At 37.6% G+C, this 18,457-nt stretch overlaps 1 protein-coding gene across 1 annotated transcript in view; it reads right to left on the reverse strand.

The window, feature by feature from the left end:
• Positions 1-6,178, reverse strand: part of ZDHHC15 (zinc finger DHHC-type palmitoyltransferase 15) — a 140,092-nt gene extending 133,914 nt beyond the window's left edge. The window contains exon 1 of the mRNA XM_058441326.1: positions 5,756-6,178. Within this exon, the coding sequence (XP_058297309.1) occupies positions 5,756-5,891 (136 nt within the window). The 5' untranslated portion in view covers positions 5,892-6,178. The remainder of the gene's footprint in view (positions 1-5,755) is intronic.
• Positions 6,179-18,457: the final 12,279 nt, after the last annotated feature.

The following is an 18,457-nucleotide window of genomic DNA, read 5'->3' on the forward strand; positions in this document are numbered from 1 at the left end:
AAAAAAAAAAAAAAAAAAAAAAAAAAAAAAAAAAAAAAAAAAAACTTCTTGCAGAAGTGGAAAAGCTGAACTGAAAATTAATACAAAATTGCAAGGGAACCTAAATAGAAAAAACAATTTTATTTTTTGAGACAGAGTCTTGCTTGGTTACTCAGGCTGGAGTGCAGTGGCACAACTGCAGCTCACTGCAGCCTTGACTTCCTGGGCTCAAGCAATCCTCCCACTTCAGCCTCCTGAGGAGCTGGGACAACAGGCATGTGGCACCATGCTCAGCTACATTTTTTATTTTTTGTAGAGATGGGGTGTCACTATGTTGGCCAGGCTGGTCTCAAACTTCTGAGCTCAAGTAATCCTCCTCTCTTGGCCTCCCAAAATTATGGGATTACAGGCTTGAGCCAGCGCACCCAGCTAACAAAATAATTAAAAAAAAAAAACTGGAGAACTCACACTTCTTGATTTCAAAATTATTACAAAGGTACAGTATATGGTACTGGCAGAAGGACAGACAAATAAATCAATGAAACAGAATTCAGATACCAGAATTAGATGCATAAATCTACAGTCAATTGATTTTTTATGATCATATCAAGACCATCCAGTGGAAGAAAGAATAGTCTCTTCTACAAGCAGTGCTAGGATAACTAGTTAGCCACATTCAGAAAAAGCTGCACTCCTATCTTACACCAGATACAAAAAATTAACTCAGAATGGCTAAAATACCTAAAAGTGAGAGCTAAAAGCATAAAATTATTATAAGAAAACACAGGGCACATGCCTGTAGCCTCAGCTATTTGAGAGGCTAAGGTGGGAGGATCACTTGAGCCCAGGAGTTTGAAATCAGCCGGGGCAACATAGTGAGGTCCCATATCAAAAGCAAAAACAAAAACAAAAACAAACAAACAACCAAAACCAACCAACCAACCAAATAAACAAACAAAAAATTCCCACAGGGATAAATCTTTATGCTCTTGCATTTGGTAATGGGTTCTTAAATATGACACCAAAAGCATAGGCAACAAAAGAAAAAATAGATAAATTGAATCTTATTAAAAATCTTTGTATATAAAATGATACTATCAGGCATGGGAGAAAACGTTTGCAAATAATTTATCTGATAAAGATCAAGTATTCAGAATATGCAAAAAATACTAAAATTCAACAAAAAAAGACAAATAACCCAATTTAAAAATCCCAATTAAAAAATGGACAATGGCTTGAATAGACATTTTCCCAAAGAAGATATATGGATGGCAAACAAGTACATAAAAAGATACTCAATATTTTTAGTCATTACGGAAACACAAATCAAATCCACAATGAGATACACCTTCACACCCAGTAAGATGGCTATAATAAAAATAAAACTGAAAATAACAAGTCTTGATGAGAATGTGGACAAATTGGAACCCTTCTGTGCTGCTTGATGGGAATGTAAAATGGTGCAGTCACTGTGGAAGATAGTTTGGAGGTTCCTCAGAAAGTTAAACATAGAATCACCATACAGTCTAATTATCCCCATCCATCTCCCTGGTATATATACTCAAAAGAATTGAAGACCGATATTCAAACAAATACTTGTACATGAATGTTTGTAACAGCACTATTCAGAAGAGACAAAAGGTGGAAATAGCCCAAATGTCCATTAATGGATGAATGGATAACAAACTGGTGTATATATACATACACACACACACACACACACACACACACACACACACAATTATTCAGCCATTAAAAGGGATAAATTACTGTTACATAATACAATGCAGACCAATTTCAAAAACATTTTGTTAATTGGAAGAAGTCAGACACAAAAGAACACATATTTTATGATTCTATTTATATGGAACATCCATAATAGGTAAATCCATAGGGACAGAATGCAGATTAATAATTGGCTAGGACTTGGGGGAAGAGGGAACAGGGAGTGACTGCTTAATGCCTATGAGGTTTCTTTATGGGATAACAAAAACATTTTGGAACTACATAGAGGTGATGGCTGTACAACACTGTGAGTGCTAAATGGCACTGAGGTGAACACTTAAAAATGGTTAATTTTATGTTATATAAATTTCACCCCAATGAAATGGATACTGTTACTTTCCTTCCTCTCTAAAAAGCTAAGCTTCTTATTTTCCTGGGTCAGGAAGAATCCTTTATTTCTTTACTAATCACAAGTTACTATCTAATGAGCTCTTATAATGTGTTGTGAACTGTGATGCATGCTTTTCAGGCATCATGTTATTTGAGCCTCACAGCAGTAATACCTGGCATATACTGAGTGCTAAGCAACCATTTGTCATATGGGTGAACAACTGTAGAAGCAAGGTACATGTCAGACAACTGAGGTTGAGAGAGTGAAGGTACTTGCCCCAGGTCTCCTGGCTAGTAAATGGCAGAATTCAAACTCTAAGAATTAAAGGACAAAAATATCTCCTTTGATTTCGGCTCTAATGTAACATTAGGGAGAAAGACATCAGGTTTTATCCCTGGAAAGAAGTTAGGTCCTTAATGTTACTTTTTGAGTCATACTGAAATGCAAATTTGTTAATTTATTTGTATTGGAAAAGGTATGGCCTTGGTATCAGGCAGCCTGGATTTCCAACTCTTCACTATTACTAAATGTGTGGCCTTAGGAAAATTTGATTTAACCTTTCTGAAAGCCAGGTTGCTAATTTGTTACAAGATTGCTAAACTGATGATGGCAGGAGGGACTGGTTCAGCCAGAGTTGAAAGTCACAGCTGCCTTATTCTCCTGACTTTTAAATAATGGGAACTGATGCAAAATGTTAAGAAAACACTGTGCAGGCCAGGCAAAATATATCTGAAGGCTACATCTGGCTTGTATGTCACAAGTTTTTACCTCTGCATTAGTTTAGAGGAGACTGTGGCAACATACTGCCTGGGTTTTAAGTTTGGCCATTTACTAGCTCTGTGACCTTAGGTAAGCTACTTATTCTGTCTGTTCCTCAGTTTAAAAACAAGTAATGATAGTATATACATTGGAAAGTTGTTATGAAGATTAAGTGTCTGTGTGTGTAGTCACCTAGAAATAGTACTTGGCATGTAGCAGTGTGGTGCAAGTATGTTAACTAAAACAAACCAAATTAAGTCCTGCGCTTCCTTTCACCTGTTGATATTACATGACTAAAGAAGAACTTATAGAAGGCCAATTATTTGTAGTAACTTGGTCTTTACCTTGGTTTGCTCATCTGTGCCTCAGTTTACACATCTATACAATGGAAACAGTAATGGTACCTGCCTCATATAGTTATTGTGATGATTAAATGAATTAATATATAGTTAATCTATCTAGAGAACTTAGAACATTTTCTGGCACAGAGTAAGCAATATATAAGTGTTAGTCATTATCATCATTAATTTTTAAAATATATCTTGGTGAAGCTCATATGAGTCAATACTGAAAAACTCCAAAATAAGTTGCTTACAATATGGCATTGATCCTAGGAGCAAGGTCCATAACATAATAATGGTGCTGAACTTTTGACCCTTCAATCAATCATTCAAAAAGCCAAAGTAGTAAGGTCTGAGAATAGAAAAGCTTCCCAGTCATTGCATAGTCTACTTAATACATCCCAATACTGGATTGAGATACAAAAGAAAACTAGGATAACTTGTATCTATGAAGGCAACTAATGAAATTTATTTTAAGAGCTCTTTCTGCATTTTCCATAATATCTCTAAGAAAGAGGTAAGAAAAATTCAAATTGTGATTCAGAGAGGTAATTAGAATTAGAATATAGGAAGTTATAGAATTAGAATATAGAAAGTTCTATATTGGAAAAGAGGATCATCTCCTGCCTCCCTAGTTTATCCCAGTCTACCTGGGGTAGACTATTGCTTTGCAAATATGTAATAGAAGAAAATTACAAATGGAGTCAGGTCCCAGAGTTCAAAAAAGCAGCATCCTTACCATCATTTTTAAGGTGAGAAGAGTTTGGTATGAAAAAATAAAGAAGTCTCAGAAGGACTTGGGAGTGAGGGGATGTCCAATGGGTCAGGAGTCCTACTGTGAGAGGAGTATAAACATATTGGAGCCCCAAACTAGATGAATAGGGAACATTGTAGGCCACAAGTTTAAGGGTGCTGGTGATGGAATTACAGTGTCGAAGTGACAAGAGTGACAAATATTAGTGGAATCTCTTTTGAGAGGAGACAGGAATTCTTCAATGTGAGAAGACAGGGACAAGGGGAGATTTTACTGTGAGAAAAGCAGGGACCCTATTGTAACAAGACAGGATATAATATGAAAACGCCATTGTGAATTGATGAGAGCATTGCAAGGCCAATAATAATAAGAATGGGGAACGGGGGGAATTAAGGTGGAAAATGGGAATAATATAAGGGAGAGACTTGGGGTTTGTGTCGGGAAATATTGTAGAATTCTGAGTTTGAATGCACAAGCTATACTGTGAGAACCATTTTGCAAATAAGGAGGATATAGAGTGCTCCTTAGTGTGACAGGACAGGGTAAAAAAAGATCATAGAATTATAAAAGAGGTAGTCTAATGAGAGGGAATGAGAAATGATATTCCCAACAGGAGGAGTAGAAAATATTAGAAACCCCAGTAAGAAAGAATGGGGTTTCCCCAGTTTGAGAAGATGAGACAAGTGCAATCCAATAAGAAGTAAGAAGAAATAATAAGAAACCCCAAAGGAAGTGGATGGCAGAATGTGGGGCTAAAAGTGAAAGAACACTGCGGGAGGTGGGGAGTGGGTTTCATAAAAAAGATAACGAGGAATAATGATTAGAAAATTAGCGGCCCTTTGATGGAATAGGAGATAAATTATGGAAACCCTCGTGGGAGGGTAAAAGAGGTGACTCTAGTGGGAGAAGGCACTATCATCATGTGACAATAGCAGGGTCACCAGTATAAGGTGTCAGAAAATAATGTGGGGCTCCTAATGGGAAGGAGTCGAATGCTCCTCAAAGCAAGAAGGCAGGAGACTGGAGGGAACTCCAGTATAATGTAATCAGGGCCTCTAATGTGAGAGGAGAGGATGTATTATATAATACCAATCCCATTAAAGAAAATGATTAAATGGGGGGGAGCCCACAGGGAAAGAGAATGGAGGGCTTACCTCTGTGTGAAAAGAGAAGATCTTAATGGAGTAGAATAGGGTGCACTGTGGGATCACAAGTGGACAAAGATATGAAGCACTTTAGCCAGTGTGAGAGGATCACGGGAAAAGGATAGATTCCAGCGTGTGAAAAAAAAGAGCTAGTAAGAGAGTAGAGGAAATATTTTGGAACTCTCAGTAGGAAATCCCTAGTAGGAAATCCTAGTAGGATTCTAGTAGGAGGGAAAATGGTGGGGCTCCTAGTTGGATGCATTGGTGAGATTCCTAGTGTGAGCAAACAGTTTAAAGACACAGGGTATGTTGTTTCCTCAACTTGGTACAGTAGGGGCTCCCAGAAGGAGAGCACAAAGTGCAGGTGGTTGCCCTGCATGAGAAAAGGGGGCCCTCGTGGGAAGAGCCAGGACATTATTGTGGGTAGGGCAAAGAAATAAGAAACCCCAGGTGGGAGACGATGGAGACACGGCGGGACCCTGGTGGGAGGGCGCAGGAAATATTGTGGGAAGCCAGAGGCTGGGGACAAGGAGCTCTCCAGGGAGAGAAAGGAAAACCGCAGAGAGAGGGCTTGAGAACACAAGGGACACCAGTGTGAAGGTAGGGCAAACGATTATACTGGAGAATAATTTCCCCACCTTAGGTGCCCAGCCCCACTTACCCAGGCAGAGTTCAAAGACGTAGGCATAGTAGGACCAGAGCACGACGAGGACAATAACGAGCACTGGCACCCAGGACAGTACCCGGCGGCAGCACCGCAGCCCCCAAGACAGAGCCATCTTCCAGCCTCGCCGCATCTTTGGCTCGAAGATCGACCAAGCAGGCCTGCTGGCGCCGGGTCGGAACCGCTAGGGTGGCGGCTGCGAGGCTGGAAGGCGCGCTGTGCGGCACTCCACTGCCTAGCCTGGCGGGAACCCTCTCGCGGAGCGGTCGCCACCTGTGGGGCTGCGCTGCTGAGTGCGCCCTGCCTGGCACAACAGGCTTGAGTCACGGCGTTGAGGAACTAGCCATGTTGGAGCGGAAGGGTGATCCGTCAGGCAGTCGGGGCTAGCACGCTCAGAGGGAGTGCAGTCCCTCCCCTTTCTGCCTCCTCCCCACCCTGTGTTTCAAGGCTGGATGCAGGGGTGGACCTCCGCAAAATCGTGAAGCAGAAGAAATTTGGGTCCGCCCATCTGCTCTTACTGCACCGCGTCCGCCCTCTTTGTTTCTGTCTCTGTCTCTCTCTCTCCCTTCGTTCTCTTTCTCTCCCCCTGCTACCCCCCACACAGTTACACACACACACACACACACACACACACACACACACGCAGTGTGAAAGATGCGAGCCATAGCATCTCATAACATGAAGGCCATCCAGCTCCATCCTCCCACTGCTGCTTGAACAATATGCTTAACACGTAGTGCCGCAGTCGCTGCTTGGGTAAGTCCTTTGACAGGGCACTCCCTCCTTCCCTTTTCCCTCCCCGCAGAATCAGCTTAGTATGTTTTTAGAACAAACATTGGTATAAAAAAACAAATGAGGGAGACAGTGATTCTGAGAGTGGTCGGGGAAAACTACAAAGGTAGTGATATTTAAGCTGAGCTATATTAATAAATTCAGGTTTTCCAGGCAGATGAGAGGAGGAGGACCTTTTAGACAGAGGAAACAGCATTTACAAAGTCACAGAGTAATGAAAGTCCAAAAATGTTCCAGGAGCAGCTAGTGTGGCTTGAAGAGTGTGTGTGAAGAAGAGAGGCTAAGAATGAGACTGGGAATATGAGGCCATGGTGTGAAGGCTCTTATATGTCCTAGCATGGCATGGGGACATAATCATGTAAAGCAGATTATGAAGAGCCATCAAAGGTTTGGGGGAAATGGAGTGACATCAGAGATATGTTTTTGTGAAATAACTGGCAGGATTTGGGAAAGGAAGATGGCCTCGAAGTAGGAAGATCAATTAGGAGGTAATTTAATTCAACAAATGTTTCTGGAGTGGTTGCTTCCTGTTAGATCAACTTTGGTACAAAAAGAATGACAAAATAGTGGGCCTGACCACAAGAAGCTCATGTTCTCATTGGGGCTGCAGTTGTTCATTGACACAAGTACAATAATAGAAGTACAGCAGGCTTTTGGCATTTATGGATTTGACACTCACTGTTTTTTCCAAAGGTCTTTTACATGAAGAAATTTGTGATTTTGCTGGGATGCATGTGTGATTCACATTCTGTGTGACTACTGTGTGGGAGCAAGTGTCTCTACAAGGTTGATCTCTGTTCTTTATTTATGGTTATATATGCAGTAAATTACCTGAAGTGATAAAAGCTTTATTGTTTCTTTTCAGATTAAGCTAATTTTATGGTTGATGTTACTAAATTCATGATGCAATGAAATGCAGAGTTCATTTTAGTTACAATATTTAGTAGCCTAGTTAATTACTTGAGCCCTAAGTTTCTGACATGTATACTTAAATTTTCCAATATTCATAATTTGGGGCTTGTGGAACATGTATCTTGGGATTGACAAGGGTATACTATTTAAACCAAGTAGCCTTGAGGAGGCAATGATTAAGTGTGAAAGGGAAAGTCCCAGTTGAGTTTTGAATAATGACTAGGATTTCACCAGGAAGATAAGAGATGGGAGTAGGATTTAAGGGAGGAGGGAATTCCAGGCAAAAGGAAATATGTAGTGGCAAATGTATGTGAAACAGCACAGCATACTTGGGGGACTGCAAGTAGCCCGCTTTTGCTGGAAGATATTAACAGTAGTCTAACCAAGAGATGGTAAGAGCCTAGGCCTAAGCCAGGCTATGAGGAGAAGGAGAGGAGGGGAAAGATGTAATAGTGTTTGGGGAAATCAACAGAATTTGTCAACCAGTTGGCAGGTGAGGAGAGAGATAAGTTAAAGCTAACAGCGAGATCTCTAACTTCAATGCCTGAATGAACAATGTTGCCAATCACCATGATAGGGGCTATTGTGAGAAGAGCAGATTTGGTGGGGGAAGTTGATAACTTTCATATTTTGACATGATTAATTTTCCCTAAATCTTCCTCTTCTAAGGTAGTCCGATCACTAATCAAATAGTCTGGGGCTCGGGGCCTTATGACAGGGATAGTTCACACCCAAAGGAGCATGGAGGGCCAAGAACCAGAGAGACAAACCATGTTCAAGTGTATACATCAAGGATTGGCAAACTATGCTTGTGGGCCAAATATGGCCCACTGACTTTTTTATGAATGAAGTTTTATTGGAACACATTCATGTCAATTTGTAGTCTATGGCTGTTTTGTACAATGCTGAGTTGGAGTAGTTGTGACATAGATCATATAGCATGCAAAGCCTACATTTATTTAAATTTATTTTTAAAGGCTTTATTTATTAGAGCAATGTTAGATTAACAGCAAAATTGAAAGGAAGGTTCAAAGATTTCTGATATAACCCCTACCACCACATGCATAGCCACCTCCATTATCAACATCCCCCACCAGAGTGGTATATTTGTTACAATCTATGAATCAGCATCAACATATATTTATCATCCGAAGTCCAGAGTTTCTATTAGCATTCACTATTGGTGTTGTACAGTCTGTGGGTTTGGACGAATATATAATGACTTGTATCCACCATTACAGTCTCATATAGAATATTTTTGCTGCCCTAAAACGCCTCTGTGTTCTACCTGTTCATCTCTCCCTCTCCACAACTCTTGGAAACTATTGATTTATTTTATTTTTTTACTGTTTCCATAGTTTGCCTCTTCCAGAATGTCATATAGTTGGAATGATACAGTATGTAACCTTTGCAGATTGGCTTCTTTCACTTAGTAATATGCATTTAAGATTCCTCCGTGTCGTTTCATGCCTTGATAACTCATTTCTTATTAGTGTTGAATAATATTCCATTTTCTGGATGTACCACAGTTTATTTATACACTCACTCACTGAAAGACATCTTGGTTGCTTCCAAATTTTGGTCGTTATGAATAAAGCTGCTATAAACATCCATGTGCAAGTTTTTGTGTGGACATAGGTTTTCACCTTATTTCGGTGAATACCAAGGACTGAGATTGTTGGATCATGTGCTAAGAGTATATTTAGTTTTGTAAGAAACTGCCAAAGTGTCTTCAAAAGTAGCTGTGCTATTTTGTGTTTCCAGCAGAAATGACTGAGAGTTTCTGTTGCTCTACATCCTTGCTAGAATTTGATGAGGCCAGTGTTCTGGATTTTGGCCATTGGAAAAGTCTGTAGTGGTATTTCATTGTTTTAATTTGCACATCTCTGATGACATATAGTGTGGAGCATTTTTTCATATGTTTATTTGCCATCTATATATCTTCTTTGGTGAGGTGTGTATTCAGGTCTTTAGCCCTTTTTTTGAGATGCTTGCTTTCTTATTGTTTAATTTTAAAGAATTTTTGTGTATTTTAGATTACAGCTCTTTGTCATGTGTCTTTTGCAAATATTTTCTTTCAGTGTGTGGCCTTTCTATTCTCTTGATAGTGTCTTTAGCAGAGCAATTTTTTTTATTTTAATGAAGTCCAGCTTATTAATTCTTTCTTTCATGGATTGTGTCTTTGGTGTTCCATCTAAAAAGCCATCACCAAACCCAAGATTATCTGGATTTTCACATATGTTACATTCTGGGAGTTATACAGTTTTGTGTTTTATATTTAGGTCTGTAATCCATTTTGAGTTAATTTTTATGAAGAGTATAAGGTCTGTGTCTAGATTTATTTTTTTTGCATGTGGATGTCCAGTTGTTCCAGAACCATTTGTAAAAATGATGATCCTTCGTAGCACTTTGGGAGGCCGAGGCCAGTGGATCACCTGAGGTCAGGAGTTCGAGACGAGCTTGGCCAACATGGTGAAACCCTGTCTCTATTAAAAATACAAAAATTAGCCAGGCATGATGACATGCACCTGTAATGCCAGCTATTCAGGAGGCTGAGGCAGGAAAATTGCTTGAACCCAGGAGGTGGAGGTTGCAGTGAGCTGAGATTGCGTCACTACATTCCAGCCTGGGCGACAGAGCAAGACTCCATCTTTAAAAACAAAACAAAACAAAATAATAATAAAAAAAAAGCAAGATCATTTCTCCATTGTATTGCATTTACCCCTTTGTCAAAGATCAGGAGGTTTTATTTATGTAGATCTATTTCTATTTCCAGGTTCTGTATTTTTTCCACTGATCTGTTTGTCTATTATTTCATCAATATCACAGTGTCTTGATTATTGTTGCTTTATAGTAAGTCTTGAAATTGAGTAGCGTCAGTCCTCTAACATTGTTCTTTTTCAATATTGTGGTGTTCTGGATATTTTGCCTCTCCATAAAAACTTTAGAACGAGTTTGTTGATATCCACAAAGTAATTTGCTGGGATTTTGATTGGGATTGCATTGAATCTATAGATTGGGAAGAACTGACATCGTGATAATATTGGGTCTCTCTATCCATGAACATGGAACACCTTTCCATTTATGTAGTTCTTCTTTGATTTCATCAGAATTTTGTAGTTTTCCTCATATAAATCTTGTACATATTTTGTTAGATTTCCACGTAAGTATTTCATGCTAATGTAAATGGGATTTCCACTTAAGTATTTCGTGCTAATGTAAATGGGATTGTTTTAGTAATTTCAAATTCCACTTGTTCATTGCTGCTTTATAGAAAACTGATTGACTTTTGAGTATTAACCTTGTGTCCTTCGACTTTGCTATAATTGCTTATTAGTTCCAGCTTTTCTGTTGATTCTTTCAGATTTTCTGCATAAACAATCATGTAATTGATGAACAAAAACAATGTTATTTCATCTTTCCCAATTAGTATTCCTTTTGTTTCATTTTCTTGTCTCATTGCATTAGCTAGGACGTCCAGTATGTTACTGAAAAGGATGACAAGAGGGTCATCCTTGCTCATGGACATCCTTGCCCTGTTCCTGATTTTAATGGGAAAGATTCTATTGTCTTACCATTAAACATGATGTTAGTTACAGGGTTTTTAAAATAGATATTCTTATTACATTAAGGAAGTTCCCCTCATTTCCTAGATTTCTAAGATTTTTAAAAAATTATGAATATATGTTGGATTTTGTCAGATGTTTTATTTGCATGTAATGATATGATCATGTGATTTTTCTTCTATAGCCTGTTGATGGTATGGATTACATTAATTGATATTCTAATGTTGTACCAGCCTTGCATACCTGGAATAAATCTCACTTGATTGAGTTGTATACTTATTTTTATACATTGGGTTTGATTTGCTAGGATTTTGTTGAGAATTTTTGCATCTATGTTCATTAGAGATATTGATCTATAGTTTTCTTCTCTTGTAGTGTCTTTGCCTGGTTTTTGGTATTAGGGTGATGCTGGCCTGATAGAATGTGTTAGGAAGTATTTCTTCTGCTTCTATAATTTGAAAGAGATTGTACAGGATTGGTATAATTTCTTCCTTAAATGTTTTGTGGAATTCACCAGTGAACCCATCAGGGCCTGGTGATTTCTGTTTTGGAAGATTGTTAGTTATTTATTCAATATCATTAATAGATATAGGCCTATTCAGATTGTTTACTTCTTTTTCATAATTTTTAATTTTATTTTTTGGTTCTTTTTAAAAATTTCAATAGTGATAGGGGTACAAGTGATTTTGGGTTACGTGGACGAATTATATAGTGGGGAAGTCTGAGATTTTAGTGCACCTGTCACACAAGTACTGTGCATTGTACCCAACATGTAGTTTTTTGTCCCGAATCCTCCTCCAACTCTCCCCTCTTCTGGGTTTCCAGTGTCCATTAAACCACTCTGTATGTCCTTGCATACCCATAGCTTAGTTCCCACTTATAAGTGAGAACATATGGTGTTTGGTTTTTCATTCCTGAGTTACTTAACTTAGAATAATGGCCTCCAGTTTCAGCCAAGTTGCTGAAAATTACATTATTTCATTCTTTTTTATGGTTGAGTAGTATTCCTTGGGGGTGTGTGTGTGTGTGTATATATATACATATTGCACTTTATTTATTCACTCATCAGTTGATGGGCACTTAGGTTAGTTCCATGTCTTCACAATTGTGAATTGTGCTGCAGTAAACATACATGTGCAGATTTCTTTTTGATATAATGGCTTCTTTTCCTTTGGGTAGATATCTAGTAATGGAATTGCTGGATCAAATGGTAGATCTACTTTTAGTTATTTGAGAAATCTACATACTCCTTTCCATAAAAAGTTTTACTAATTTACGTTCTCACCAGCAGTGTGTAAGTGTTTCTTCTTCACCACATGAGCATGGGATATATTTCCATTTGTTTGTGTCATCTATGATTTCTTTCGCCTCCTTGGTTAATACTCCTAGGTATTTCATTTTATTTTTTCCAGCTGTTGCAAAAGGAAGTGAGTTATTGATTTGATTCTCAGCTTAGTCGTTGTTGGTGTATAGCAGTGCTACTGATTTATGTATATTGATTTTATAACCTGAGACTTTACTAAATTCATTTATCAAACCTAGGAGATTTTTTGGAGGAGTCTTTGGGGTTTTCTCGGTATACAATCATATCAGCAAACAGAGGTAGTTTGAGTTCCTCTTTTCCAATTTGGGTGCCCTTTATTTCTTTCTCTTATCTGATTGTTCTGGCTAGTATTTCCAGTACTATGTTGAATAAAAGTGTTAAATGTGGGCATCCTTGTTGCATTCCTGTTCACAGGGAATGATTTCAATTTTTCCTCATTCAGTATAGTGCTGGCTGTGGGGTTTTTATATATGGCTTTTATTATCTTGAGGTACGTCCCTTCTATACCTAGTTTGTTGAGGGTTTTTATCATCAAGGGATGATGGAATTTATCAAATACTTTTTCTGAATCTGTTGACTTGCATGTGTTGAACCAACCCTGCATCCCTGGGATAAAACTCACTTGATAATGGTTAATTAACTTTTTAATGTTGAATTTGGTTCGCTAGTATTTTGTTGAGTATTTTGCATCTGTGTTCATCAGGGATATGGGTGTGTTGTTTTCTTCTTCTTATCATGTCCCTTCTTTGCTTTGGTATTGGGGAGATACTGGTTTCATATAATGAATTAGGGAATATTTGCTCTTTCTCAGTCTTTTGAAATAGTTTCAGTAGTACCCAATTCTTCTAATGTTGGGTAGAATTTGCAATGTGAATCCATCTGGCCTTGGTCTTTTTTTTTCCTGGCAAATTTTGTATTACTGATTCAATATCACTCCTTGCTATTGGTCTGTTTCTATTTCTGATTCAAGCTAGGAAGGATGTATGTTTCCAGGAATCTATTCATTTTCTCTAGATATTCTAGTTTGAGTGCATAGAGGTGTTCATAGTAATCTCAAATGGATTTTTATACTTCTGTGCTGTTGGTTGTAAGTCTTCACTTTCATTTTCCATTAAGCTTATTTGAATCTTTTCTCTTTGTTTCTGGGTTAATCTACCTAATAGTCTATTGATGTTGTCTTTTCAAAAAACAGTTTTCTGTTTCATTGATCTTTGGTATTGTGTTTTTTATTTTTTAGTTTTAATTTCAGTTAGTTCTGCTCTGATCTTTGTCATTTTTTTTCTTCTGCTAGCTTTGGGTTTGTTCTTCTTTCTCTAGTTCCTTGAGATGTGTTGTTAGTTTGTCAATTTGTGAGGTTTCAGATATTTTTCTGTAGGCATTTAGTGCTGTAAACTTTTCTCTTAGCAAGGCTTCTGCTTTATTTCAGGAGTTGTGATAAGTTGCTTCACTGTTATCATTAATTTCAAAGAATTTTAAAATTTACATCTTGATTTTATTAACCCCAAAATTATTCAGGAGCAGATTGTTCAATTTTCATGTATTTGTATAGTTTTCAGCATTCCTTATGTAGTTGATTTCTAGTTTTATTCCACTGTGGTTTGAGAAGATACTCTAAATGATTTTGATTTTTAAAAATTTATTGAGACTTATTTTGTGTCCTGTTGTATGCTCAATCTTGGAGAATGTTCCATGTGATGATGAGAAGAAGGTATATTCTGCAGTTATTGATAGAATGTTCTGTAGATATCTGTGTAGTCCATTTGTTCTAGAGTACAGTTTAAATTCAGTGTTTCTTTGTTGAATTTCTGACATGATGATCTGTCTAGTGCTGTCAGTGGAGTCTTTTTTTTTTTTTTTTTTTTTTTTTTTTGAGACAGAGTCTCACTCTGTTGCCCAGGCTGGATGGAGTGCAGTGGTGTGATCTCGGCTCACTGCAAGCTCTGCCTCCCGGGTTCATGCCATTCTCCTGCTTCAGCCTCCCGAGTAGCTGGGACTACAGGCACTTGCTACCACGCCTGGCTAATTTTTTGTATTTTTAGTAGAGACGGAGTTTCACCGTGTTAGCCAGGATGGTCTCGATCTCCTGACCTCGTGATCCGCCCACCTCGGCCTCCCAAAGTGCTGGGATTACACGCATGAGCCATCGCGCCAGGCCAAGTGCTGTCAGTGGAGTCTTAAAGTCACTCACTGTTATTGTGTTGCTGTCTACTGATCTCCTCAAGTCAAGTAGTAATAGTTTTATGAATCTGGGAACTCCAGAGGTAGGTGCATACATATTTAGGATTGTAATATTTTCTTGTTGGATTGATTCTCTTATTATTATTACTGTTGCTGCTTTAAAATGTGCTTTATCTGATATAATAATAGGAATTACTGCTCACTTTTGGTTGTCTTTTGCATGGAATATCGTTTTCTACCCTTTTACCTTGAGTCTATAAAAATCCTTACATGTTAGGTGTGTGTTTTGAAGACAGCAGATGTTCAGTTTATGATTTCTTTTTTAAGACGGAGTCTTGCTCTGTTGCCAGGCTGGAGTGCAGTAGTGCGATCTCGGATCACTGCAACCTCCACCACCCGGGTTCAAGCGATTCTCCTACCTCAGCCTCCCAAGTAGCTGGGACTACAGGCACGCACCACCACACCCAGCTAATTTTTGTATTTTCAGTAGAGATCAGTTTGTGATTTTTAAAATCCATTCCACCAATCTATATCTTTTAAGAAGAGCATTTAGATCACATATATTCAACATTAATATCGAGATGTGAGGTACTACTTGAGTCATCATGTTGATTGTTACTTAGTTACATTGTTTTCTTCATTGTGTTATTCTTTCATAAGCCCTGTGAGTTTTATGCATTCAAGAGGTTCTCTTCTGGTGCATATCTACCTTTTGTCTTAATCTTTAGAACTTTTAGCATTTCTTGTAGGGCTGGTCTTGTAGTGTCAAATGCCCTCAGCATTTGCTTGAAAAATCTTTATTTCTCCTCCATTTATAAAACATAGTCTTGCTGGATAAAAATTTATTGGTCAACAGTTTTTTGTTTAAGGAGGCCAAAGCTAGGACCCCAATCCCTCCTGGCTTGTCAGGTTCCTACTGAGAAATCTGCTGTTTGATAGGTTTTCCTTTATAGGTTGCCTTATGCTTTTGTCTTACTGCTCTTAGAATTCTTTTCTCCCTTAGACCCTCTTGTATTTGGATGTATAAATCTCTATCAAGGCCAGGGAGGTTTTCCTCAATTATTTCCTCAAGCAAGTTTTTCAAAGTTTTCACTTCTTCTTCAGAACACCAGTGATTCTTAGGTTTGGCAATTGTACATAGTCCCACATTTCCTGGAGACTTTGTTCTTTTAGTTTTTTTTGTATAATCGGGCTAATTAAAAAGCCTTTTTTGAGCTCTGAAATTCTTTCTCTTTGGTATAGTGTATTGTTAAAATTTTCCATTGCATTTTGTAATTTCCTAAATGTGTCATTTAGTTCCAAAATCTCTAATTTTTTTATTCTTCATCTTGTTTTAGTATTCATGATATGTTTCTGCATTGTTTGAATTTCTTTACGATTTAGCCATATATATTCATCATTTATCTCTCTGTGAGTACACTTAGCTCCTGGCTACATCTTTGGACATGTCTTCCTAAGGACTAGTATGAGAACATATGGGGTGTACACCTAGGAGTGGGGTTTCTGGGTCCTTGGGGTGCTCATTCTTGATTTCCTTGAGTAGGCAACAATGTAGGTTTGCATCTGCAGGGTCTGAGGGTTCTCAGATCTTCATATCATGTCCAACACTTAGTATTATATGACTTTCTAATGTTTTTCAATTGGATGGGTGCAATTTGGTATTCATTGCTTTGTTTTATGTTTCTTTATTTTCTACTGAAGTTGAGCCTCTGTCTCTGTTTTTTTTTTTTTTTTTTTTTTTTTTTTGAGCAGGGGGACCAAGTCTCACTCTGTCGCCCAGGCTGGAGTGCAGTGGTGTGATCTCAGCTCACTGCAACCTCCACCTCCTGGGTTCAAGTGATTCTCCTGCCTCAGCCTCCTGAGTAGCTGGGATTACAGGCGCCCACCACCATGCCCAGCTAATTTTTGTATTTTTAATAGAGACGGGGTTTTGCCATGTTGGCCAGGCTGGTCTTGAACTTCTGACCTCTGGTGACCCACCTGCCTTGGCCTCCCAAAGTGCTGGGATTACAGGCGTGAGCCACCACACCTGGCCAGTATTTCTTTTTTTTTCTTTTTTTTGAGTCTTTATTTCCATTTTAGTGATCATTCAGCATATGATAGAGCCATTATGTTATTTATACAATCATGATAATAATAATTATTCTTTGTTTGCCAACATCTATCTTCAAATCAAAATAGTGAGATATACAATTTCTCTATAAATAGACCAGCCTAGTTTTGATAATGCATATAATGAAACATTTAATTATATATTGTACTTTTTAAAGATTATTTAGAGTATTTTTTATTTCAGTAGTTTTTGGGGAACAGGTGGTGTTTGGTTATATGCATATGTTCTTTAGTGGTGATTTCTGACATTTTGGTGTACTCATCACCGAGCAATGTACACTGCACCCATTGTGTAGTCTTTTATTCTTCACCCACCTCCCAACCTTCCCCTTGAGTACCCAGAGTCCAATATATTATTCTTATCCTTTTGCACCCTCATAGCTTAGCTCCCACTTATAAGTGAGAATATAAAATGTTTGGGTTTCCATTCCTGAGTTACTCCATGTAGAATAATGGTCTCTAACTCCATCCAGGTTGCTGTGAATGCAATTATTTCATTTTCTTAGGCCTGAGAAGTATTCCGTGGTATATATATGTATATATACATATATCACATTTTCTTTATCCATTCATAGGTTGATGGGCATTTAGGCTGGTTTCATAATTTTGCAACTGTGAATTGTGCTGCTATAAACATGTGTGTGCAAGTGTTTTTTTCATATAATGACTCCTTGTTCTCTGGGTAGATACTCCAGTAGCGGGATTGCTGGATCAAATGGTAGATCTACTTTTTGTTCTTTAAGAAATCTCCATATTGTTTTCCATAGTGGTTGTACTAGTTTACATTCCCACCAGCAGTGTAAAGGTGTTCCCTTTTCACCATATTCATGCCAGCATCTATTTTTTTTTAATTTTTAAATTATGGCCATTCTTGCAGGAGTAAGGTGGTATCTCATTGTGTTTTTGATTTCCATTTCCCTGATAATTAGTGATTTTAACTTTTTTTTTATGTTTGTTGGCCATTTGTATATCTTCTTTTGAGAATTATCTATTCATGTCCTTAGCCCACTTTTTGATGGGATTATTTGCTTTTTTCTTGCTTATTTGTTTGAGTTCCTTGTAGATTCTGGATATTAGTCCCTTGTCAGATACATAGTTTATGAGTATTTTTTCCCACTTTGTGGATTTTCTGTTTACTCTGCTGATTATTTCTTTTGCTGTGAAGAAGCTTTTTAGTTTAAGTCCAATCCATTTATTTTTGTTTTTGTTGCATTTGCTTTTGGGTTCTTGGTTATGAACTCTTTGCATAGGCCAATGTCTAGAAGAATTTTTCCAAAGTTATCTTCTAGAAGTGATCAAAATGTATACATTTAAAATAAACCATACAATTTTACTAGTAAGAAAGCCTGTAGTTAAGTTTAGTTCAAATTGAATTTCACAAGTTAGTAATTTAAATCCTTAGACAAAGTTACAGAAAGTGCATCTTCTTGTTTTCCATCTTCATACAATGTTAATTTTTTCTCTTTGGTGTTTATACCATTTAAAAAATAAAAACAGCCTAATACTTAAGCAATATGTACATTTAAATTTTTGGTGGTGGTTTATATTTTAAAAGAAACAGCTTTCTTAGAATTTGCCTCAATTTCTGGTAGAAATGCTTACAGGAACTAGCTAATTAAAACTAAGAACAGCACATTCAAAATATTGGTTTACTTTATAGCAAATGGTTGTTCTTTGAATACTAATGAAGATAGACAAGACCCATTAAGGTGAAATGGGCTATTTCAAATATTCAACAGTTTACTATATATATATATACACACACATACATATATATATATATACATACATATATATGTGTGTGTGTATATATAT

Source organism: Hylobates moloch, unplaced genomic scaffold (assembly GCF_009828535.3).
Source record: "Hylobates moloch isolate HMO894 unplaced genomic scaffold, HMol_V3 SCAFFOLD_7, whole genome shotgun sequence".
NCBI lineage: Eukaryota > Metazoa > Chordata > Mammalia > Primates > Hylobatidae > Hylobates > Hylobates moloch.